The 24,954-nt window shown below is 45.7% G+C and overlaps 1 protein-coding gene across 1 annotated transcript in view; it reads left to right on the top strand.

The window, feature by feature from the left end:
- STYXL2 (serine/threonine/tyrosine interacting like 2) overlaps window positions 1–24,249 on the top strand; it is a 31,108-nt gene extending 6,859 nt beyond the window's left edge. The window contains exons 3-6 of the mRNA XM_003355072.5: window positions 9,431–9,525; window positions 12,962–13,193; window positions 14,845–15,062; window positions 20,924–24,249. Coding sequence (XP_003355120.2) covers window positions 9,431–9,525; window positions 12,962–13,193; window positions 14,845–15,062; window positions 20,924–23,730 — 3,352 coding nt within the window. The 3' untranslated portion in view covers window positions 23,731–24,249. The remainder of the gene's footprint in view (window positions 1–9,430; window positions 9,526–12,961; window positions 13,194–14,844; window positions 15,063–20,923) is intronic.
- The last annotated feature ends 705 nt before the right edge of the window (window positions 24,250–24,954 follow it).

The following is a 24,954-nucleotide window of genomic DNA, read 5'->3' as shown; positions in this document are numbered from 1 at the left end:
AAATGAATCTCTGTAGTGACAGTAAGTAGATCAGTGCTTGCTTAGGGAGTACAGGGCAGTGAGGGGTAGAGGGAGGGCTTACAAAGGGACATGAGGAAACTTTGGGGAAATGATGGGTATCCCTGTCTTGACTGTGGTGATGGTTTCAGGGCGTATATGTATGTCAAAACTTACCAGTCTGTACATTTAAAATGTGTGCTGTATGTGTAACAATATACCTCAAATAAAGCTGTGGGGTTTTTTTTAAAGCTGTGAAAAGGGAAATAAAACTCTCTTCTAGGAGGCAGTATGGTGATATGGGAACACCTTAGTGTAATTGAGGCCAAAATTAAGGTCAGCTTCTGCTCTCCACTTACTAGTCATGAGAGCTTACATAAATTAGTCATAAAATTGGAATACCAGTTTTACCCAGTGGTAGAAATTAAGCAATATAACATATTCTTTGTAACACATATTACATATAATATATAACATATATTACTCTAACACATACACACATATACATATATATAGGCATATTAGGTATTTGATAAATGGTGGTCCTCTTCCATTTTCCTTCCAGAGAAAGATATCTGACAACCCATTCTTTTCAGTAACTCGTGATATAAAGAAATTTTTCTTTCACCAGAGTCCCACACAATGTAATTAAAACATCGTGGTTCTCTGATTCTGCCACAAACAAATACTGCATTTTAAGTCACCAATCATCACCCAAGTCTGAACAGTCCTCCCTGTACTTAATAAGGGCCTGAAATTCCACCATTCTTGTTTTATCTCTTTAGCTAAAGTCTTGAGACTTCTAAAAATTAAATTATGTACTGAGTCAGCAAATATCCCACCAGCAGACTCTCAGTCCTAGTTTCCTAGGGCTGCTGCAACAAATTACCACAAATTACAAACAACACAAACATATTCTCTTGCACTTTTGCAGGCCAGAAGTCTGAAATCCAGGTGTTAGGAGGGACATCCTCCTTCCAAAGGCTCCAGAGAAAATTCCTTTCTTGCGGCTTTCTAGCTTCCATTGGCTCCAGGAGTTTCTTGACTTGTGGCAGTATAATGCCAACCTCTGCCTCTTTATTCACATGGCCATCTCTTCTCTGTCTCCTTTTTGTAACATTTGCACTGGATTTATGGTCTACCCTAATCCACGCCCATCTCTTCTCAAGATTCTTGACTTAATTACATCTGCAAAGATCCTTTCATCCAAATAAGCTTTCATTCGCAGGTTCTGGGAGACATATCTTTGTCAGGGCCAGCTTTCAACCCACTGCAACTTTAGATCCAGCCCCTGGCCGATACAACTGTACTTTTTTTAGTAGAACCGGGATAGGACCTTACAAAAAATGCTGCAAACATTCACTGCCAATCAATCAGAGTTAGTTAAGGGATGAAGGGACTGCCCTGGAAGGGAGTCTTAACATTTCCAGCCTCATCTGTAAATCTCACCCTAGGGTGAATTAAGGACCTGAGAAAGGGGTGTAGTTAGTGGATAGAGGTATAAAGTCTTCATTTTTGCCTGACTTAGGCCCTGACCTCAAATGCCTTAAATTCAAACCTAGCCTCTGCGAGTCACTGTCTCTGGAGGAAAACCTGCAGCTACAGGTTCATCCATCTCCCAGCGAGGCAAATGCTAAAATGTAAAACCCCTGTCCAGTGGGACAACTTGGTAGAGTTTTGCCTATATCCATAATCTCCATCAGACCTCCCCAGTCACCCCAGTGAGCACAGTCTAAAATATCAGTGTGCTTGTGATGCACCAACCTCAAGACAGGCCCTCCCCTCCCATGCAGGTCATCTGGAGCCTACCTCTGCCTCTTCTGTTCCTCCTTAGCTATGACCAGGTTCCTCTTCCTTTCCAAATAAAGAATCAAACCTCTTTTTATCCTTCTCTTGATCTGATCTGAAGAATGTTTTTCTGTTTTCTTTTATTTCTTTCCAAGTCAAAATCCATTTCTTGCTTTGGCTTCAGATCTGAATTTTTCAAGCCTTCACAGCATATTCGAACTCCTTGATGATGGGTCAGGCCATCTTCCTGGGCAGCATCTTCCCCTCCACCCTCAGGAAAGATCCTTAGCTGTGCTCTGCTTGCCTTTCCTGCTGTGCAGTCTGCGTGTCAGGTGGTGGCAGTGAGGCAGGAGATGGGGACATGAAGTGTCAGGTCTGTGTGTCCTCATCACGCGTCCTTGGGAAGTGGCTCCTCCTGTCTACTCATTCTCTTTTATATTTCTTTTTCTGTGAAAAAAATTTCTGCCTTGGTTCTTTCATGAAGCCTGCTGGAAGCAGCTTGCTAAAAATCGATTGGATTTATTGCCGTCTTTTCTTCCTTGGAGCTTGAACTTTGCCTGTGTGGTCACTTTCACTGAAGCTCAGAAACCTGTTCCATTTTTGCAAAAGCCAAGCCAAGAAAGACACTGCCTCCTGGGCCTCTACCTCCACTTCATTTCCAAGGGACTCACTGAAAGGAAGAGATCAGCTGTCAGGGGGTACAGGTAGGAGGACCCCAACAGTTCCACTTTTTTCAGGGACTTGACAACCTGGCAACTGGTTTAAAGAAGTGGCGTTCAAACTTTGCTACCTCTAATCTGCAGTAGGGCATGCCATTTACTCACTGTATACACGTATAGATATGTGTACATTTTTAAAAGGTTTCACAAAATTATACCTATTTTTACAAGGTGATATTCTCCATTCTATTCTTTTTCTTTCTTTTGCTTCCAGATGTTAGGCACGACCCATTGATTTTATGATACACTAATGGGTCACAGTCTGCAATTTTGAAAAACACAGGTTTAAAGAAAGCCGCCTCCGTCTCTGCTCTTGGTTAGGAAGTCCATCAAACTCTGCTTTATTGTTTCTCTTTCAATTCACCCTCAAGGCTTTTTAGCTGCTGCTTCCTGATCCTATGATGAGGTGTATATCGATCCTCGAGCCTCTCTTTCCCTGCTGGTCTTTTTTGAACAGCCAGCCCTTGCTGCTTTCCAATCACGGCGTGAGTGTCATCACACTCCATCTCAAGCATGCGGGTAGAGGCACAGACACAGCCATAAATCAAAACCTCTAGGGCCGCTGTCTCACTGACCTTGCAAATATAAACAGGGCCACTTGTCCAGATCTTACCCTCCTTCCTGTCTTTCTCTGCAATACTGCTTCTCAGTGGAAAGCAAGAGCGGCTTCTTAACATCAGAACTTTGCTCTCCATTTGGGTCCTTTCTGGTCCAACCCTCACACTTTTTTTTTTTTTTTTTTTTTTTTTTTACTATTTTGGGGCTGCACCCATGGCATATGGAGGTTCCCAGGCTAGGGGGTTGAATTGGAACTACAGCCACCAGCCTACGCCACAGTCACAGCAGCGCAGGATCCAAGCCGGGTCTGCAAACTTCACCACAGCTCAGGGCAATGTCGGATCCTTAACCCACTAAGCAAAGTCAGGGATCGAACCCACAACCTCATGGTTCCTTGTTGGATTCATTTCCGCTGCACCACAATGGGAACTCCACCCCCACACCTTCTTTAATATACTCATTAAACGGTGTCTGTGGGAAAACAGTCTTAGGACTATTAAGTTTACATATCCTTCTCTCATAACATGTTAACCCATAAAAGTGCTCAGAATTTACATCCTACCTTCAGCACTGGAGGATACACTGCACTGAGTTTACTCTTGCTCACATTTTTGCATCAGCCGCCAAAACAGCCATGAGGCCAGGGAGGGAATCTGACCCTAATTCCTCTCTTCTCCATCATAAAACCTCCGACTTCATCAAAGTGTACTAAGTAGTCTTCAAAGGTGATTTCTCAGATTTACTGACTCATGAATCATTCTTTAGCATCAGTAAGAAGGAAGGATGTTTCTCCATCATTTCTATTTTCAAATTTTAATTTCAAATTCCTCCACTATCAAACCTATAGCCCCCGAGTTTAGGTATATTCAGGACTGGTTGTCAGTTCTCAGTATTTGTCACATGAAACCAAACCCACACAATCTGAAGGCAACATCATTTAAAGGAAAATGGCATGATCAAAGGCTCATAGACAGTACCAGGCAGGGGGTCCCCAAGAAACGCCTACTGAGTTCCTGGCCCCAGGCTTTCTACACACCTGACAGGTGAGGACTCCTCCTGTGTCTCTCTTTAATTTGTACCTGTAATCTCCCTGGAATGCAGAGCCCTAGAGGCCTGTAGAGGAACAAAGAAAACTGACCTCTAGGAGAACTGAGGGGCGCTGTTGGGAGCAAGCCCTTGTCATCCCTATAGTAACACCTTGGCTAATTACACTGTCAGGATTTTGTCCTGATTCCCACTCCCCCTCCTCATTTTTACATAATACTGACCCCTAATAAACAAAAAAAAATTTGTTAACAATATATAAATAATATTGTTAATAAAGAAAAGAATAAAACTCCCTTAATAAATATTGTTGAAATGGAAATGTGACTCACATTTATACAAAATTTCAGGCACTGACTCTAATTTTATGAAACATTGATATTTTATAACTAAGACTGTCCTGAATCCTGGGCCCGGAATGTCCCCAGAGCCTGGCATAGTGTCAGGGGTTACTCTCATATTGCTATTCTTTTGTTGTTACCCCCCAACTGCAACAAATTGAGGTCAGTCACTGATATTTACTAGGTCCTGTACTACTGTTAGGGAAAATGAGTGCCTTAGCATCTGCTTAAAATTCACCTCTTAGCCCTTGGAATAAAGTTGTTGCTGTTGTTGTTATCTACTGCTGCCTAACAAATTTCTCTAAAATGTAATGACTTAAGATAATTATTTTATTTTGCTCCTGTTTTTGTGGATGGGAATTTGGACAGGACCAGGCAACTCGTCTGTGTTTCACATGCTGTCACCCAAGGGATGAAGGATGCCCCTCTAAGGGGCTCACCCATATGGCTAACTGTTGGCTGGGAGCTTGGCAGGGACTGTTGATCAATAGCCTTTCCAGCTTGACGATCTTGGGGTGGTGGGAGTCATCTGACTTCTTACACAGCAGCTCAGGGCTTCCAGAGAGATAGCACTGAGAGCCAAGAGCAGGGAGCTGCCCTCAAGACTCAGGCTCAGACACTAGCACAGTGTCCCTCCCACCACATCTATAGTGAGAGCAGTCACAGAGACCACTCAGACAACTCTCTTGGCAAGGAGTGTCATAGAACTGGAGGCACTTTTAATCCACCATAAGGAAAAATTGCTAATTGCCAATATAGACCTCGGAGACTGTACACATCTTAGCCTCAGAAGGGCAGAGAGTGAACATGAACAGAACACAGCCAGGACTCTGGCTTTGCTCCCAGGCTTGCTACTGGCATCCCAGGAAAATAATGAGCCAGTAACAAATACTTGATAAACACTCTTCCATTGTAATTGTTGTACCTGCCACATTCCCTTAAATATGGTACCGTACTGGAGTTCCCGTCATGGCGCTGTGGTTAACGAATCCGACTAGGAACCATGAGGTTGCGGGTTTGGTCCCTGCCCTTGCTCAGTGGGTTAACGATCCGGCATTGCCGTGAGCTGTGGTGTAGGTTGCAGATGCAGCTCGGATCCCGCGTTGCTGTGGCTCTGGCGTAGGCTGGTGGCTGCAGCTCCGATTCAACCCCTAGCCTGGGAACCTCCATATGCCGCGGGAACAGCCCAAGAAATGGCAAAAAGACAAAAAAAAAAAAAAAAAAAAAAAATATGGTACCGTACTGAGGATAAATTCAGTCAGTGAATCAGAATGTATCTGTTAAGCTAGGAACCCAACATCTCACAAAATAACCTAATAGTCCTAAGACTATTTTGACACAGATGCAGTTTACTGAGCCTAACAAAGATGGTGTGGCCTCTGCCTCATAGAGGGTATGGTTATATAAGAAGACAATTTATCAAATGATTTCATAAATAAATGCAAAGTTACATTGAGTAGAAGTGCTGTAACTGAAAGGTATATAGTGCAACAAGAGGTAGAGATCTGAGGAAGACTTCCCCAAAGAAATGATGATTGAACTAGGACCTGAGAGACTGGTGAGGAAGGGGAGGACTGATCATTCATGCAGCAGAAATGGGCTTCTACAAGTGCCTGGACAGAAGGAAACTTGGTGAGGATGGGAAGCCAAAGAAGACCAGTGTGCTGGAAAGGAATGAGCTCAAGGGAAGCCAGGGCAAGCTGAGGCTGGAGAGGAGAAAGGGGCCAGAGACTGCAGGGTCTTGGGTACTATCAGGTTTTATCCCCAAAGTGGTATATGGTGCCTAGAATTCTATCCCTTCTAGGCCATCCACTTGTTCATCTTTCTGCCCATCTGTCCACCCAGCATCCACTCAGTCATCAAAACCTGCCTGGTCACTGGCTTTCCATGTGCAGGAGGTACAGGGATAAATCGGACTACCTAATCTGTACCTTTACCTTTACAGAGCTCATGCCCACTCCCACCAGGTGTTCTATTTTTTATTACCTTTACCAAGCAATGAGATCTGTAAACACCTCTCTTGTTCTAGCATCCAAGGATAATAGCTCACAAACCTCATCCTTAACTCACCCCTACTCCCTAGTCATGCTTATTTGAAAATGCATCTTCTGGTCACAGGAGTACTTGGTGCTGGACTGAGAATGATCTGACACAACTGCTCTTGGAAATCCCTCAGGAACTACCAGTGATGAGGCCACATTGTACTGTCCCTTCTGCTACATGGACAGGTCTAGCTATGTCCTGGGTAGAGTCATAGGCTGCTCTTTCCTTCTGCCAAAGACATTTCTTTCTCTATAGCCTTGCTAGGTCCATTCCCATCAGGTCCCTCAGGGGAAGACTCTGATGTGGATGTCGACTACAAGGGAATTGTTCTGCTAATCAACTCAACTAAACTTATCTTAGCTCAAGTTAGTTCTATTCAGTTCAACTGGACTTGGCTCAATTCATCCCATTCACCCACACACACACCCACCCACCCATCCATCCTTCCGTACATCCATCCATGCTTTCAACAAGTATTCTTCAAGTACTTTTCTGTGTCCAAGTCTTTAATGGGCCTGGGGGTCCAGCTGTGGTTGCTTCTACCAACCTGCTCACTTCCCCTTTCCAGTCAAAATGGTTATAAGTGTATTGAGGTGGAGAGAAGACTAACCTCAGAGCAGGACTGCCCTATGTTTGTAACTTAGCCCTGCCACTTATTTACTACCTTGGGCAATTTTGTTAACTTTTCTGAGCCATAGTTTCCTCTTTTTTCTTTTTTTTTTTGTCTTTTTGCCTTTTCTAGGGCCGCTTCCTGCAGCATATGGAGGTTCCCAGGCTAGAGGTCTAATCGGAGCTGTTGCTGCTGGCCTATGCCAGAGCCACAGCAACGTGGGATCCGAGCGGCGTCTGAGACCTATACCACAGCACGGCAACGCCGGATCCTTAACCCACTGAGCAAGACCAGGGATCGAAGCCGCAACCTCATGATTCCTAGTCAGAATCGTTAACCACTGTGCCACGACAGGAACTCCAGTTTCTTTATCTTAAATCAAGAATAATAATACCTACTTTGTGGAAGTTTTGTCACAACCAAATTCATAGAAGGTACTCAAAAATGGGTATCCATACCCAAAACAGTGGATGAACATAGACCAAGAAAAATCACTGGGAAATTTCCAAACACTGCACACCAAGAAATATTCTACGGATTTCCACAGAGATAAAATAAGTTTATTATAAGGATCAGGAAATACAACAACTTCAGAATTTTAAAAGCAAAAAAGAAATGGACAAGTTTCCAGTTCTGGGTAAAGTGGCAAACACACCCTCCACCTAGACATGGATTGCCCCTATAAAACCTGGATAGAAGGATACGGCAGCTGAGTAAAGAGCTGCAAGCAGATTGAGGAAGAAAACCAGAATCCAAAGTACCACCCAATCAGCAGTGTGTGTATCATTTTTTTCCTCTGAAGTACCTACTCTTGACTCAAGGCAGTGGGACAGTGATGGCAGCAATAGCCTAAGGTGCCTAAAAAATGAAATATGACTCAACAATAAGAAGAAACAAATTATTGATTCATGCAATACAATAGATGACTCTTAGATGCATTTTGCTAAGTGAAATAAGCCATATCCAAAAGATTATGATATTATTCCATTTATCCAAACTTCTGGCGAAAGCCATGCTCTAGGGACAGAAAACAGATCAGTGACTGCTGGGGGAAGATTCAGGGAAGTTTTGCCTATGAAAGGAATGAGGCATGAGGGGAAAAAAATGAAATGCATAAGTCCTCTCACTTTTTTTTTAAATCCTCTCTGGACATAAAAGAAAGACTAATCAAAAAAGACCCAACAACTCACCACAACACTTGGAAAAGAGGAGAACCCCCTAGAGAGGAGAACACTCACCACTATAGCATGGTCCTAACCCTTGTTGCTGCCCTTGATTCACCATTGTTCCTCCAAGATCCCTCTGGACACCTCTGCTGAATTCTTTCTGGGAAACTGATATTTGCCTCAGCCACTCTGTTGCATCCCTGGGCTCAAGCTTTCTTGTGTTCAGAATCAGGAACACAATCCAAAGTACCACCCAATCAGCAGTGTGTGTATCATTTTTTTCCTCTGAAGTACCTAGTCTTGACTCAAGGCAGTGGTACAGTGATGGCAGCAACAGCCTTGGCCCATTAGAGGCCAAATGGGAGGAAGGAGAGTCCATGGGTCATCTGGAGACCCTTGGAAAGTGGGTGGCCCATTGCAGCTGAGCACATCTTCACATTTTCCTCCGTGCTGTGCCAGCCCATCATTGTTAGTCCATACCCATTAAGCAGGGAGAAAACATGGGGCACAGAAGGAATGATGGCAGCCTACCCACCCCACTGACCCAGCACAGAGTGGAAGGAGAAGTTCCTGTTGTGCCTCAGTGGATTAAGAACCCAACATGTGTCCATGAGGATGCAGGTCGGGTTCAACCTCAGGCCTCGCTCAGTGGGTTAAGGATCCAGCTTTGCCGTAAGCTGCAGTGTAGCTCACTGATGTGACTCAGATCTGGTGTTGCTGCGATTGTGGCTGCAGCTGCAGCTCTGATTCGATCTCTAGCCCAGGAGCTTCCATATGCTACAGGTGCAGCTCTAAAAAAAGGAGAGGGAGAGAGAGAGAGAAAAGGAGCAGCAGTACATGCAAGGGTAGAAACACAGCAGAGAAAGTGACGCCACATCAGCATGAGTTCTCACCAGTCTCTTCCCTCCACAACCCAGACTACATGGTTTAATGACTACCATGTCATTAAACAGCAACTCACACAGGTGCCAACTCTGGTCTAAAAATAGATGGGTGACCAAGCCATAGCATACCCAGCACTCTGCATTCTCAGGTTCCCTCAACTTAGGAAGGCATTCCCTTTATCCCTCATTGTTTTCCATATCTGGCTACAATGAGATCCAAGTTTCTTGTCTAAACAGATGCTGACCAGAGTCATCTCACCTAAACATCCTTTTCTTTTAGATACTCAATTGTCTCAGACGCGGAAACAGAAAGTATTTTCATGGATCCCATTCACCTCTCCTCAGCTGTTGCAGCTAAACAGATCATCAATGAAGGTAATGCCCATTAGAGGCCAAGTGGGAGGAAGGAGAGTCCATGGGTCATCTGGAGACCCTTGGAAAGTGGGTGGCCCATTGGAAGGTGTTGATGTGCTTCTCATGTGCTTCCCATCACAGTAAGAGGATTAGATCCAAAGAAGACAGTTCCTCCAACTCCTCATCAACCTTCCTGGGTCAGAGGTGAAAATTATGTATCAATGTGAACAGTTCTTTAGTCAATAGCCAGGAAGACTGTTCCAATCTGCCCCAAGGCTTCATTCAGTTTTTCAGTTAATCACAGTGGTCCTGATGTGGGTTATGCTAGAGATGCAGACTTGAAAGCCCAAGAAATGGCTAGGAGCATCCAGAGAGTTCTGTTCAAAGGGATGTCTAGATTTAAACTTCATTTCCGGAGTTCCCGTTGTGGCGCAGTGGTTAACGAATCCGACTAGGAACCATAAGGTTGCGGGTTCGGTCCCTGCCCTTGCTCAGTGGGTTAACGATCCAGCGTTGCCGTGAGCTGTGGTGTAGGTTGCAGACGCGGCTCGGATCCAGCGTTGCTGTGGCTCTGGCGTAGGCCGGTGGCTGCAGCTCCGATTCAACCTCTAGCCTGGGAACCTCCATATGCCGTGGGAGCGGCCCAAGAAATAGCAACAACAACAACAACAAAAGACAAAAAAAGACAAAAATAAATAAATAAATAAATAAATAAAATAAAAAATAAAAAAATAAACTTCATTTCCGCTAGTGCCCAAAGACGGTTTTCAAACAGAAGTTCATGGGAAGGAAGTAAGGAAAGGTGAGATGAAAGATGTTAATATTTACGCAGAAAAATTTATAGCAGAAAACATAACTATATTTCATTAAAGGATACTCATCCTGACTGGATAGATTTTTTTTTTTTCTCATCAATATTGGGCAAATAATCTTTCATGTTTTCATTCCTCTCCTTTCTGCTCCCTTTGCCGTGGGTGTCTCTCTCATTCTGGTGGGTGGGGCAGGATAATGCAGTCCTGCTAATGACACAGAGACTACCTGGCTTTTGGGCTTAATCTGGCATCCACTGCTAGTGGGCATGATCCCTTCCCTAATGATGAGAACCATGGGTGCTACTCCTTCTCCATGTAGCCCCAGGTCATTTTCAGTCCCCTAAGCCCTTTGGATGCCCATCGGGTTCCCTGAGGACATCTGGATCCTGTACACCTCATGAGGAATCAGAAATTCTATCTGATCTGGAAACCCTAGGAGGCCTCAATTCTCAAAGAACTTTTTTTTTTTCTGTTTTCTTTTACCGTCCTACCTGGGGTCTCTGTTACCTTGCTCCAAGCCAAGCCATGGAGTCTGGACCCCATCTAATTCTTTCTAAACTGCTCCCAGTACCACCCTAGCTCTGGGAGTTCTTTTTCCCTCCTGTGTGGTTGGGAATTTCCTAACCTTCCATCCTACATCATCCTTGCTTCGTGTTTCCCTCTCTGGACCACTCTTCAGGCTCTGGTTCTTGATAAATAAGAGTCAAGCTTTAGGGGTTAAGAGAAAACCATGTTCTCTCTTTGAAAGCTTCACTTTGAGGTCTACAGGGTGCTAGGGACATTCAGCATTTAGACAGACCTGAAGCTGAGCAATGCCTTTTTTAAACCTAGGTTGTATCTACTCTCCTTGTCTCTAGGCATTAAGTTTCATCAGTCTGAGTGGCTGAAAGGTGGTGAAGGGGCGGGGCGGGGGTGGGGGGCGCAGAGAGAGAAGAAAAACAGTAAATTATAGAAAAAGGAAAATGTTCCAGGCGATACTTTAAAACTACTCCCTGTTATCAGAGGGTTAAAAGTGGATGTTGAAGAACCCTCCAGTTTCAGGAAAGTCTGCATGTGCCCCACATCTGAGAACGTGCGTGGGAGCAATAACTGGGCTTCACTCTCTTCTGAAGAAACCCCAGGGAGCAGAAATAAATGGAAGGAATTGATGTGACTGAGGTGTGGACCAGAGACCTAGGGAAAGTAAGGAGCTCCCAATGGGCATGAGGGGCTGGGACATTTGTTTTTAAAATAAAAGGGGAGGAAATCAGAACAACCTGCTATATAAAGAGCTGAGGAAGACAATGCTGTCTGCATATTTTAATGAGGCAGCGGGAGTTTTATTTTATTTTTTCCATGTAGTAGAGGAAAGATATCTAAGTAGGGGAGGGACAGAGAGGAGCTTCTTCATTTGCCATGTAAGACCCCAGGAGAGTCAGGACTGGTAAAGAAAATAGGAACGCTTCATCTATTTTTAAACAAAATAGAGGACTGGGATTGCAGAGGTTTTCTTCTTGCTGCTTTTGAAATGGAGATCAAAAAACATCTAGAGCTGAGACCTGTGCAGGGATGTGGGGGCCCATCAGGTGGTTTAGAGGAGAGAGGAAAAGAAGGGGTGCTTTAGGAAAATGAAGCCCCCAGCCTGGGCAGAACCCAGGACTCCAGGATCTGCACACCTTGAGCAGCAAGTCCAGCTTATAGACATCTGGCATTCCACAAAGAACGGGGTCTATTTGCCAAACATGCTGTTCTCTTCACCCGCCAGGGAAAGGGGTGGTGCCAGCAAGAGGTTATGGCCAACGCAACAGAGGACATTCCCTTCCTACTTAACTTCTTTTTTCCTTCTCTCAAATCAGTACTTCTTGGCTACTAAGTGGAAGGAAAGGCTTTCTTCTCTACCTTCTTAGAGAAAGGAAAGATCTTACTTTCCTCCAAATTTGAGAACTTAGAAGCAAATACATTAGGAGGAGAAGATAAAGGTTCATGGGAGAAGCAGGTGAATAGAATTTGAATTCATTTGGAATTTGAGTTTTTCTGGGCTGGAGTCAGAAAGACCCTGAGTGCCGGTTTGTGACTGCTATCAGAGCTCTTGGCAAACTTCTGCCACCTGTCAGAGAGGTGGGGGCTGAAGATCACAGGTGCCTACACTCTGGTGGGGGAAAGCAGACAATAAATGAAATAAGTAAATTAAATGTGTATTAGAAGGGGGCCTAGCATAAATGACTGCTGAAAGTTTTACTTTTCCAAGAATTATTTGCATTCCATATGTAAAGGAGTCAAATAGAATGAATTATGGTAGGAGAGAATAGCGTGTGTTCTAAACATCTGTTTTGTGTTTCACTGTGGGATTTACAAGTATGAATCAGACTTACACTAGATACCTAAGGACCCCAGTCTAAGTACCAGCCAGCTTTAGAGAAATATGGGAGGGAATAAGGGACACCGATATCCTTCTCCTACACCAGTACACATGTGCTACTGCCCATCCTGACCACAAATGTCTATGCCAATGCAGGCTCCCCATGGGCCCCCATTAAGTCCAACCTGGCAGATCAGATCCTGCTGGCATTCAGCCCAGGCCCAAATGGCCCAAGGGTGGGTTCTCCCTAGGAGAAGGGAAGGTGATGATGTTCCAAACGCTAATGAGAATGCTGCTGTCCCCCTAGAACTCAAGCCTCGGGGCATCAAAGCCGAGGCAGAGTGTCCAGGCATGCTGGAGTCTGCCGAGCAGCTGCTGGTGGAGGACCTGTACAACCGTGTCAGGGAGAAGATGGATGACACCAGCCTGTACAACACCCCCTGCATCATGGACCTGCAGCGGGCCTTGGTCCAAGACCGCCAAGAGGCCCCCTGGAATGAGGTGGATGAGGTCTGGCCCAACGTCTTCATAGCAGAGAAGTGAGTGTGATGGCTGAGAGTCATGACCTTTTGTCCTACCCCCCTGGGTAGTGCCAGAGAGAGATGAAACTCCTCCAACTTTCACCAAGGCTCCAAGAGCTCCATCCTGCAAATTGATGCTGCCTGACCACACTCCCAGCCCCTACCTTGGAGAAAGGCTTTATCCACCCACCTGCACGCAGACATTCCCAGCCAAAAAAAGCCAGCCTGAATCCACCTTCCTGCCAGGGCTCTCTGTCATAGCCTTGCCCCTTCTGCCCAGAGCCTTGCCAACACAGACCCTACTGTCACCATCATCCCGTGACATCCATAACAACCTTATATGGGACCTTCAGAGCCATTTTGATTTTATATGTATTTACCAACTTATGAAAATGTCCACAAGATATTAAGAGGATAAATAAGTTACAAAACAATATATGATGCTGATGCTAATTGAGTAACATAGAGTGTATATGTGCCTGTGCTTTTGTATAGATAACAAATTAGATACAGATGTAATCAAAAGTTTATACTACTTCTCTCTAGGAGGAGCTTCTATAAGTCATTTGCATTTTCTTCTTTGGTATCTTTTGAATTGTACAGATTTCCTACAATTTATTGTTTTTATAATCAGAAAAAAGTAGTATTTTTCAAAAGTGGTTTCCAGAACAAAACAACAAAACAACTAATTCATATCCTGTTCCTTCGTCATGGCCTTCCCAGTGGATAATTGGTACCAACAAGCTGGTTTGTGAAACTCATTTTTGCTGATCTATTGACTACTTAATGAGATCCTTTACCCATATATGCAGCTGCAAAGGAGGGAATTTGGGGCCCCCAGAGCAGGCAGTATGGAAAATAACTTTAGACATTGGGCCTTGTACTCCACAGTGGTATAATCAGAACCTGATTCCCAGAGCTGAGCACCAGGTCCTGAGTGATCTCTAACTATCTCTGTAGACCCAGAAACATTCACATTGTGATTAACAGGGATCCCCAGATATCCCCAGCTCAAGGCCTCTGCCCTTTCTTGGGCAACCTTATCCTTACAGCCTATTCAAACTAAACTCTGGTTATTCCACTGCAGTGAAAAGAGCTCTGAACTAGAAACCCCATGCCCCAGTTCTTGTTCAGTCTTTTTCTCTGAACTAGTCATAAAAGCTCTCTGATCCATTTCTACAATCTTCAAATGGAAATAAAAATAGTTGTCCTCTTAAGTTTATTATTAGGATAAAATAAAATAATACCTGTGAAAGCACATTGACGTATTAATGTGAAGCACTACTTTTATTATTATTTTTGTCTGCCACTTTTATGTCTTAATGAATATCCATCCCTAAGGCATGGGATTTTAGGCTAGAGATCTCTGGACCATTCAAAGATTTCCTTATATATCACTCTTGTTCTCCTCTTTCTCCTGCCCTCCCGTGCCCAGCTCCCTGTCCCTTCTCTCTCTTGCCAGGGTTAAGTCACTGTCCCTTTTCATGGCAATATTTGTAGTGAGCCCCAGACATATCAGGAAGCAGAAAAGGTGGCATTCACCCAGGTGTGGCCTCCTGACCCAGCTGAGGCAGGCTCCCAATCTAAGTGGTGAGGCACCTTCCTGGTTCTGACTCTGGAGGGGAAAAAAAAAAAAAAAAAAAAAAAATCCCTGCCTCTTTCCCCTCAGGAGTGTGGCTGTGAACAAGGGGAGGCTGAAGAGGCTGGGAATTACCCATATCCTGAATGCTGCTCATGGCACCGGTGTCTACACTGGGCCTGAATTCTATACTGGCCTGGAGATCCAGTACCTGGGTGTGGAGGTTGATGACTTCCCTGAGGTGAACATCTCCCAGCATTTCCGGAAGGCGGCAGAGTTCCTGGACGAAGCCCTGCTGACCTACAGAGGTAAGGGGGTCTGCCTGCTCCAGGCTGCTGGAATTCCACAGGGGGAGGAGTGACATAAGGAATGTTATGAAAACCTCCGGATTACCTGCTGTGGCTGAAGGTTATCTTATTCTAAGAGGAGGGGAAAGGAAAACATCATCATTCATTCAATAAGCAATTATCATGGGCCTGGCATGGGCCAGGTGCTATTCCAGGCATTGTGGTGAAAGATACAGACAAAGCTTCTGGCCTTTGATACTTACATTGTAGTGAAGGAAGAAAAAAAAATTAAAAGAAAAGAGAAAGAGAAATGTCAGATACTGATTGGTGATAGTATCAGAGATGATAATTGGGATGATGTGTTGGAATGGCTGGCCAGCTCCTTCAAGAGGCTGGTTGAGAAGGCCTTTCTGAGAAAGGGGCATTGAAACTGAGTGATGAGAAGGTACCAGCCATGGAAGAATTGGAAGGAGACCATTCCTGGCCAAGGGAAGTGCTGGTGCCAAGATCCTACGATGGAATAAGCTTGGTGTGTTCAGGAATCACAAGGTGAGTGTGGTTTAGCACAGTGGCTGAGGGTGGCAGGAGCCCACTGGCAGGAAGTTGAGGACCAAGGTATGGGAGCTGAAACTTAATTTGGTCTGAACTGCATTATGGAAAATTGACTCCCTGGGCTTTAGAGACAGACCATTTGGGGAGGTGAGAGTGGGAGTGAGCTCAGCTATGCTGAAGTTGTTGCTGTTGTCCAAGTGGGATGATAGGAGACTGTCTACAGAGTTGCTGGGACATCCGTCTCAATGACAAGAGGCTGTAGGTCATGCAGTGGGAGCTGATAGGAGTTCAGGAGTTCCCCAAACCCAGGCTTGAAGTCCATATCTGCTGTGCTCTCTCTATACCATGAGACCTTGGGCCATTTTCTTTATCCTGGGGAACCTGTTTCCTTACCTAAAGAACAGCGATAAAAAGATCTAATCCTCCTAAAACTGCTGTGAGGATTAAAACTATAAAAATGCCCATAAGAGTTTAGTACAGCACCTGGCAGATAATAAATGTTTAAAAAGTTATAGCCATTACAATGATGAATATCATTAATGATTCCTGGGAAGGACACTTCCTGTCATCATCAATGGCCAGGAAGAGTAACCTCTAGTGGAAAAGGACAAATATATAAAGTCTCACTGGGGCCCAGACCTTGGGTTGGATGGGAGGTCCCCATCTCCTGGCCGATAAGTCTCACAGACCATCTCCTCTCTCTCTCAATTTCACCCTTTCTTATCTCCATACCTCTGTGAGGCAGGGAAAGGACAGTATTCTTACTGAGGTTTTTGCCTTTGTGCATAATTCCTACCCCAGGGTAAACAGTTGTCACCACTCCTGGTATTAACCCCCTGAACCTTAGTTTCTGTGGTTTTTCTCCACTCTAGGATGCTTTTTTTTTTTTTTTTTGTCTTTTTAGGGCTGCACCCACGGTATATTGAGGTTCCCAGGCTAGGGGTCCAATTGGAGCTGTAGCCGCCGACCTACACCAGAGCCCCACAGCAACACCAGATCCAAGCCGCATTTGCAACCTACACCACAGCTCATGGCAACGCCAGATCTCTAACCCACTGAGCAAGGTCAGGGATCTAACCCACAACCTCATAGTTCCTAGTCGGATTGATTTCCACTGTGCCATGATGGGAACTCCAAAATTCCTTTTTTTTTTTTTTTTTTTTTTTTTGGTGTCTTTGTCTTTTTAGGGCCGAACCTGCAGCATATGGAGGTTCCCAGGCTAGGGGTTGACTCGGAGCTGCAGCCACTGGCCTATACCACAGCCACAGCAACGCCAAAGCCTCAACCCACTGAGGCCAGGGATTGAACCTGTGTCCTCATGGTTGGTAGTTGGGTTCGTTAACCACTGAGTCATAATGGGAATTCCTAGGATGTTTCTGAGTCAGTTTTTTTTTTTTTTATAATTTTTTTATTTTCCCACTGTAAAGCAAGGGGGTCAGGTTATCCTTACATGTATACATTACAATTACATTTTTCCCCCACCCTTTCTTCTATTGCAACATGAGTATCTAGACAAAGTTCTCAATGCTATTCAGCAGGATCTCCTTGTAAATCTATTCTAAGTTGTGTCTGATAAGCCCAAGCTCCCAATCCCTCCCACTCCCTCCCCCTCCCATCAGGCAACCACAAGTCTCTTCTCCAAGTCCATGATTTTCTTTTCTGAGGAGATGTTCATTTGTGCTGGATATTAGATTCCAGTTATAAGTGATATCATATGGTATTTGTCTTTGTCTTTCTGGCTCATTTCACTCAGTATGAGAGTCTCTAGTTCCATCCATGTTGCTGCAAATAGCATTATGTCATTCTTTTTTATGGCCGAGTAGTATTCCATTGTGTATATATACCACATCTTCCGAATCCAATCATCTGAGTCAGTTTTTAACAAGGAGGAAGACAACACGTACACCCGGTGCTGGGCATTTTACATACTAATCACAACAACCCCTTGAGAAGGTGTTAGTTATATTTTGCAAATCAGGAAATCCCCACTCCAGAAAGGATAAGTAACGGCCACCAGGTAATAATTAAGATCCCCTTGGTTGCCAGTAAGAAGAAACTATCTCCAACTATTTAACAAGCAGAAAAGGCATTAATTATAGCAATCTAAAGAGAAATCTAAAGACAGGAATGTGGCCCCAGGATGGTCTGGAACAAGGACTGAACAACCTCAAAACTCTTGGTTCCTTTTTCTCTCTCTCTTTCTACCTCGGAGAGTATGGCTCTCCCTAGACCTGACAATAAGCACTAACTCCTGCCTCAGTTCCATTTCCACATTCTCTGGAGAAAAACATTGTTTTGTCACCCTCCGGTCCTTTGTCTACCCTGAATTCTATTCACAGTGGCAAGTGAGGTGGCTTCTGGGCAAGAACTTCTTATTTTCCTGGGGTGCCAAGAAGGGGAAAGTTCGGAGAGAAAGGAGAATTATGAACTGGGAGGACAGAACACAAATGCCTGCCATACAAAGGCATACTGAGACTGTGAGAGAACTTGAGACCCATCTTACTCAAGTCCAGGGTTCTGGCCACTAGCTGTACTTTTCAAATTTTTAAGCAGAGGGACCACATCTAGATGGACCCGACCCCTGCACCTCCTGTCCAAATTAGCTCTGCTGCTAATTGAAAATGATGACTGCAAATTAGAAAAAGACCACCTTCCTCAAACCATCTTACCACTGGAGGTTTTTCATCATGACCAAACAAATCTACTTTGATTTTGATGTGAAAAGCCTCCCCTGGAGTTGTGTTAAACACAAGCTATACATTAGTGTGGTCCTGTGTCTAACAGAGAAAATAGAAAATCCTTTTGCTGCTCTGGGTGAATTGGGTGGGGGCCCCAAGTCTGACCCACCCAGCCTCTCCTCTATCCATTGGGCTGCCCCTGAGGCCCTTGGAGGTATCCCAAGTGCAAGGAACACAGCACAGAAAAGCATGACACCCCAACCCACCAGACTGGGTCTAAATGTATTTGATGTCCTTATTAGGAAGTTTGGTTGCTTGTGTCCTGAAGTGTCCTAAAGTGAGCTGGCCTAGTAACCTCCTCCAAAGGAAGCAAGTGAGACTTTGGTATAAAAAGCAGTAAATTGTGGCTAGGTCAGCTGGGTAAAGGGGGTCCTTGGTGAGGGACAGCTAAGCCCTGAGCTGGAGGAGGGAGGGAATTAAATCTGTAGATGGTCTTTTAGTGGCCTTAATTCTGCTTGCTTACCTCCCCCTAGTGGCTGCTGGCCCCTGGCAATGAGGCCCTTCAGCATTATTGGACCTCCAGGGCCCTAAAGTCTTGCCTTAGCCTCTGACCTCTTGTGTGAAAAACCTATGGTCTTAACTGGTGTGAAGATATAATAATAAAAGTCACCCCCATCCCGTATTGCAAGATAGGACTCAATTAATTTAACAAATATCCTCAAAGACTGTTGACAAATAGACTGATGACAGCCTGGAGGAAGATCTCCACTGGTCCCAGTGTGCATTTTATTTATTTATTTATTTTAAGGGCCGCACCCACAGCATATGGAAGTTCCCAGGCTAGGGGTCAAATTGGAGCTGCAGCTGCCAGTCTACACCACAGCCATAGCAACCCAGGATCTGAGCCATCTCTGTGGCCTACACCACAGCTCACAGCAATGCTGGATCCTTAACTCACTGAGGGAGGAAAGGGATCGAGCCCGCATCCTCAAGGATTCTAGCTGGGTTCTTAACCTGCTGAGCCACAACGGGAACTCCCCAGGGTGCATTTTAAACGGTTGTTAGAATGAAGGTGTAGAAGGTATGTTTGTCATGTTTACGAATGACGAAAAGCAGGACGGAGGCTAGGGAATAACTGATCTATTAAATGGTAAAGCCAAGACTTGCAAAAGCTTCTGTTAAGCTATAAGAACAAGCTATATCTACCCAAAATATTAATAGGCATTTGTAAAGTTGTCTGTGTGTTTTAAGAATGCTATAAGATAAGAGAGATATGACTCAATAGAAGTTTTTTAGAAAGCTTTATAGGGTTTGGTTGATATAAAAAATAATTTGAGTTCGCTGTGTGATATATCCACTCACACTGCAAGTTCAGATGTTATCAGTGAACACCTAGTGCCCAGAACAGGAGTGATGAGGGGCCCACTCTACTCTGTATGGGTCAGTCCAAACCTCAAATATATTGCTCCATTTTGACACAAATCTCTTCGGAAAAAAACTGATAAGTTCAAGTTTAACCTGAGGAGAGTGGCTAGTATTGCAATGGAACATGAAAACATGTCTGACTAATGATTGAAAGACCCAGAATAGTCAGAAAAAGAAAAAGAAAAAAAAAAAAACCTTAGAGAAGAATATGACAGTGATTTTCTTAAAGATTTTTGTGTTAAAGACCTGATTCATACAGATATATGAATTATTCACCCCAGAATGTCAGAGTAGGAACACTGGATGCCTGTTACAGAAAGTTATCCTTTGCCCTAATATGTGAAGGAATTTTCAAAAAATTAGAAGGATCTAAATATGGAGAGGTGTGTGTATTTGTTCGTCAGTCTGAGATACTGACCTCCCTGCCACTGGAAGCGTCTGGATGATGGATTATCCAGTATCAAGGATGCTGTAGGAGGTCCTGTTGTAGCTCAGCAGAAAGGAAGCTGACTGGTATCCATGAAGGTGTGGGTTTGATCCCTGGCCTGATCAGAGGGTTAAGGATCTGGTGTTGCAGTTAGCGGTGGTGTAGGTCTCAGATGTGGCTGGGATCTGGCATGGCTGTGGCTGTGACCAGCAGCTGTGATTCCACCCTTAGCCTGGGAACTTCCATTTGCTGTGAGTGCGGCCCTAAAAAGCAAAAAAAAAAAAAAAAAAAAAAAAAAAAAAAAAATATGTTGTAAAGGGAATTCTCAGATTTCAACTATGACTTCTGGTCCTTTCCAACACTGAGATTATATTTCTCTGCAATTCATTCATCTTAGCCTCCTTCCTTTTCTACTTTCTACTTTCTTCCCCTTTCTTCTTATTCATTTATTTTTTTCCTCCATCTGATACTCAGTTTGGTGGAGAAAAAGCAGAAACGTACTCCAGTGTTTCAAAAGTGGGGACAGTGATTAGCTCCTTTTTTCTTTCCCCACTCCCGTCTCCTTGCCTGTGTTCAGAAAAGGCAGAAGATGTTTCTATAAGTACAGGGCAGCCCCACTGCTCTGACATCTGTAATATGGGGACAATGGTATCTGTCTCTCATGTGACCTGAGCATGGATGAACAGCAGAAGCACAGAAAACATTTCAATCCAGCACATCAAAACAGTTCTTAAAAAAATAAACTTCAACGAAGCCACCGCCCTTACATCATTACACTATCTCCTGTGTTTTCCCCTCAGGGAAAGTCCTCGTCAGCAGTGAAATGGGCATCAGCCGCTCGGCAGTGCTGGTGGTTGCCTACCTAATGATCTTCCACAACATGGCCATCCTGGAGGCCCTGATGACTGTGCGCAAGAAGCGGCCCATCTACCCCAATGACGGCTTCCTGAAGCAGCTCCGGGAGCTTAACGAGAAGCTGATGGAGGAGCGAGAAGAGGACTTCGGCGGGGCAGGGGGAGCGGAGGAGGCGGAGGAGGGTGAGGACGCCGGGAGCACAGTCGGGGCCAGAGTGTACGCCCTCACCGTGGAGGAGGAGGATGATGTCACCAGTCACCTGAGTGGCTCCTCCTTGGGGAAGGCCAGCCGGGCCTCCAAGCCCCCCACCCTCATTGACGAAGAGGAAGAGGAGAAACTCTATGAGGCGTGGAAGAAAGGGCGGGGCCTCCCCACAGGCAAGGTTCCCCAGGGCAGGGACGGCAGGGGAGAGGAGGAGGCCGAGGATGAGGATGTGGAGCGAATCATCCGGGAATGGCAAAGCCGAAATGAGAGGTACCAGGCAGAAGGGCACCGGAGGTGGGACAGGGAGGAGGAGGCAGAGGAGGAGGAGAGTGACACCGGCTCCTTCGTGAGGAGAAGACGGAAGCACACGCTGAGTGAGAGCAGCACCTCGGAGAGTGTTAGCAGCCGGGACATCCGAGTCCTGAAGCAGCAGCTGGAAATGAGCAGCCAGAACCGAGGTGGGAGACACCGCTCTGACTCTGTGTCCACGGAGAGCACCTGGGACATGTGGAACCAGAGGCTTCTGGAGATTGAGAAGGAAGCTTCACGGAGGTACCACTCCAGGAGCAAGAGAGAGGAGGTGGACTCCAGCTCCGAGGTGGGGAGTGGGATGCGGGAGGATGATGAGCAGAGTGTGTCCTCTGAGGCCAGCTCCTTCTATAACTTCTGCAGCAGGAACAAGGACAAACTCACTGCCCTGGAAAGGTGGAAGATCAAGAGAATTCAGTTTGGATTTCACAAGAAAGACTCAGAGGCAGGAGACGGCAGCAGTGAACAGGATGCAGAGGAGGTCGAGGGGGAGAAGAAGAACCCCTCTGACGTCAATCTGTCAGCCTACCAGGCCTGGAAGCTGAAACACCAGAAGAAGGTGGGCAGTGAGAATAAGGAGGAGGTGGTGGAGCTCAGCAAGGGAGAGGACTCGGCCTTGGCCAAGAAGAGGCAACGGAGGCTGGAGCTGCTGGAGAGGAGCAGGCAGACGCTGCAGGAGAGCCAGTCCATGGGAAGCTGGGAGGCGGACAGCTCAGCTGCCAGCGGGAGCATCCCTCTGTCTGCATTCTGGTCAGCGGCCCCCTCAGTCAGTGCTGATGGGGACACAGCATCCGTGCTTAGCACACAGAGCCACAGCTCCCACCCATCTCAGGCCCTAAGAAACGTAGGGGGATGCTTGGCCTCTGCCCCCACCACACCTCTACCTAACTTGCCAGTGGGGCCTGGAGACACTATTTCCATCGCCAGCATCCAAAACTGGATTGCCAATGTAGTCAGTGAAACGCTGGCCCAGAAACAAAATGAAATACTGCTCTTGTCCCGCTCACCATCTGTTGCAAGCATGAAGGTGGCACCAGCCGCCAGCTGTCTGGGGGATGACCAAGTCTCCATGCTTAGTGGACAGAGCAGCTCCTCCCTGGGTGGATCCCTGCTGCCTCAAAGTCAGGCAAGACCCAGCTCTGACACACAGTCTGTTCTGTCCTCCCATACCACACAGAGCTCGAGGGCCGAAGGTACTGGGAGCAAAGTGAGGGGGACCAGCAAGCCTATCTATAGCCTCTTTGCTGACAATGTCGACCTAAGGGAGCTTGGCCGGAAGGAGAAAGAGATGCAAATGGAGCTCAAGGAGAAGATGTCTGAGTACAAAATGGAGAAGCTGGCCTCCGACAACAAACGCAGCTCCCTTTTCAAGAAGAAGAAGGGCAGGGGAGATGAAGATGATGACGTGGGTGACTGGGATGAGGACACTGACAGTGCCATAGGGAGCTTCCGCTATTCTTCCCGCAGTAATTCTCAGAAACCCGAAACAGACACCGCCTCCTCCCTGGCTGTTTCTGATAGCTATGGAAGTGGCAGCAGAGCTGGCAAAGAGATGGATAGCAGTATTAATAAGTGGCTCAGTGGCCTCAGGACAGAGGAAAAATCTCCTCCCCAAAGTGATTGGTCTGGAAGCTCCAGGGGGAAGTGCACCAGATCTTCCCTGCTCCGGGAGACAGAGTCTAAGTCCTCCAGTTATAAGTTCTCCAAATCCCAGTCAGAGGAACAGGACACCTCCTCCTACCACGAGGCCAATGGCAACTCTGTAAGAAGCACTTCGAAGTTCTCTGCTTCCTCCACCAGGGAGGGCAGAGAGATGCACACGTTCTCCAGGTCGACATTCAGTGAGACCTCAAGTTCTCGAGAGGAAAGCCCAGAGCCCTACTTCTTCCGTCGGACCCCTGAGCCCTCTGAAGGGGAAGAGTCCCCAGAACCACGGCGTCCGAATTGGGCCAGACCCAGGGACTGGGAAGATGTGGAAGAGTCATCCAAGTCGGACTTTTCTGAATTTGGAGCCAAGAGGAAATTCACCCAGAGCTTCATGAGGTCTGAAGAGGAGGGGGAGAAAGAGAGGATGGAAAAGAGAGAAGAGGGGAGGTTTGCTTCAGGAAGGCGGTCCCAGTATCGGAGAAGCACTGACAGGGAGGAGGAGGAGGAAATGGACGATGAAGCCATCATTGCTGCCTGGAGACGCCGGCAAGAAGAAACCAGGACTAAGCTGCAGAGAAGGAGGGAAGATTAAGCTGGGCCACATGTATCTGGGAGAGACTGAGAACACAGGGAGAAGCCATACAGCTTAGCACAGGGCTCAAGGCACACATTGCCACAGCCCATCAGGGGACAAGGATGTGGAGATTATGACACAGATGGGTGGAGGTGAAATGAGAGGTTGCAGGAAGAAGGACATTGGAGGTGGGGCAGATAGGAGGAGACGAGCCATAAATGTGAGGTCCGAATGAGGGACCAACTGACACCATTTCTGTCACACAGTGTCCTCTAAGCTTTGGTGCTTCACGTATGCATTTGATCATGTTCATCATAGACTAGAGAGATGAGCTTGCAAAGGCACTATGTTTTGTCAGTGACTCCAGCTTATATCCAGGAAGGCTGTGAATGCAGGATGTAGTTCTATATGTAGAGGTTTTGTAATGAGACCCAGGAACTCTATCCTGTGCCAAGCCTCACCACTCCCAGAAATGCTGAGTTCTGGTTGTTTCTTTATAATGTTTTGGATCTCATTAAATTGATATGGTGCCAAACATTTCTTCTTCATTCTGGTCACTTTTAACTCTTTGGTTATTAAGGGAAATCCACTTTAAGAGATACAAATGGGTTACCATGAGCCAGCCTTGCCGTGTTCCACAAAAGCTGTGTCTCTAGAGAGTACCACTATCATCTTATTATAAAAATAATAACCAAGTACTTAGTCTAGGATACATTGCAGTGGGAAGACACTAGGGGGACCCTGGAGAGTAACAGAAGGAACTGGAGAAAGAGAGAATGGGTTTTTTTGCGGTCAGAGTGGTGAGATAATGTTAGCGAGGCCCTCTGGAATGGCAGAAAAAGCAAGCCATGAGGGAGAGAAGAAAAGAAGCCCAGTACAAGGAGATGGATATACATTTTTAGGAAATCATCTGGTCATCCTTGCTTTTCATTCCTTGGATGATCATTGGACAATGCAGTGGATAGTCCATTTGGTCCTTCTCTGAATCCTGGATGGGCTAGGTTGGTGAGATTTCCTTACCTTTTGTTTCCAAGGGTTTCTGTCCCTCCAAACACAAATTGAATTGCTGGAGCAAAAGGCATATTTTAAGTAACTACGTCAAATATTGGACTGGTTTCTACCATTCCTTTCAAGCTGCAGCCTCTTGCAAGATTCAAAAATAGGCTTGTGCCATGCAGGGGTCCAAGATGTCTTGATCAATCAAAAAATTTAATTCATGAGACACAATTGGGAGGGAAAAAG

The sequence above is a fragment of the Sus scrofa genome, chromosome 4, assembly GCF_054392235.1.
Source record: "Sus scrofa isolate SSC_HxYL_T2T_F1_AM1 chromosome 4, Sscrofa_HxYL_maternal_Yorkshire_Landrace_v2.0, whole genome shotgun sequence".
Lineage (NCBI taxonomy): Eukaryota > Metazoa > Chordata > Mammalia > Artiodactyla > Suidae > Sus > Sus scrofa.
Note: the sequence above shows the minus strand (reverse complement) of the source record. Positions and strands in the feature narration are given on the sequence as shown.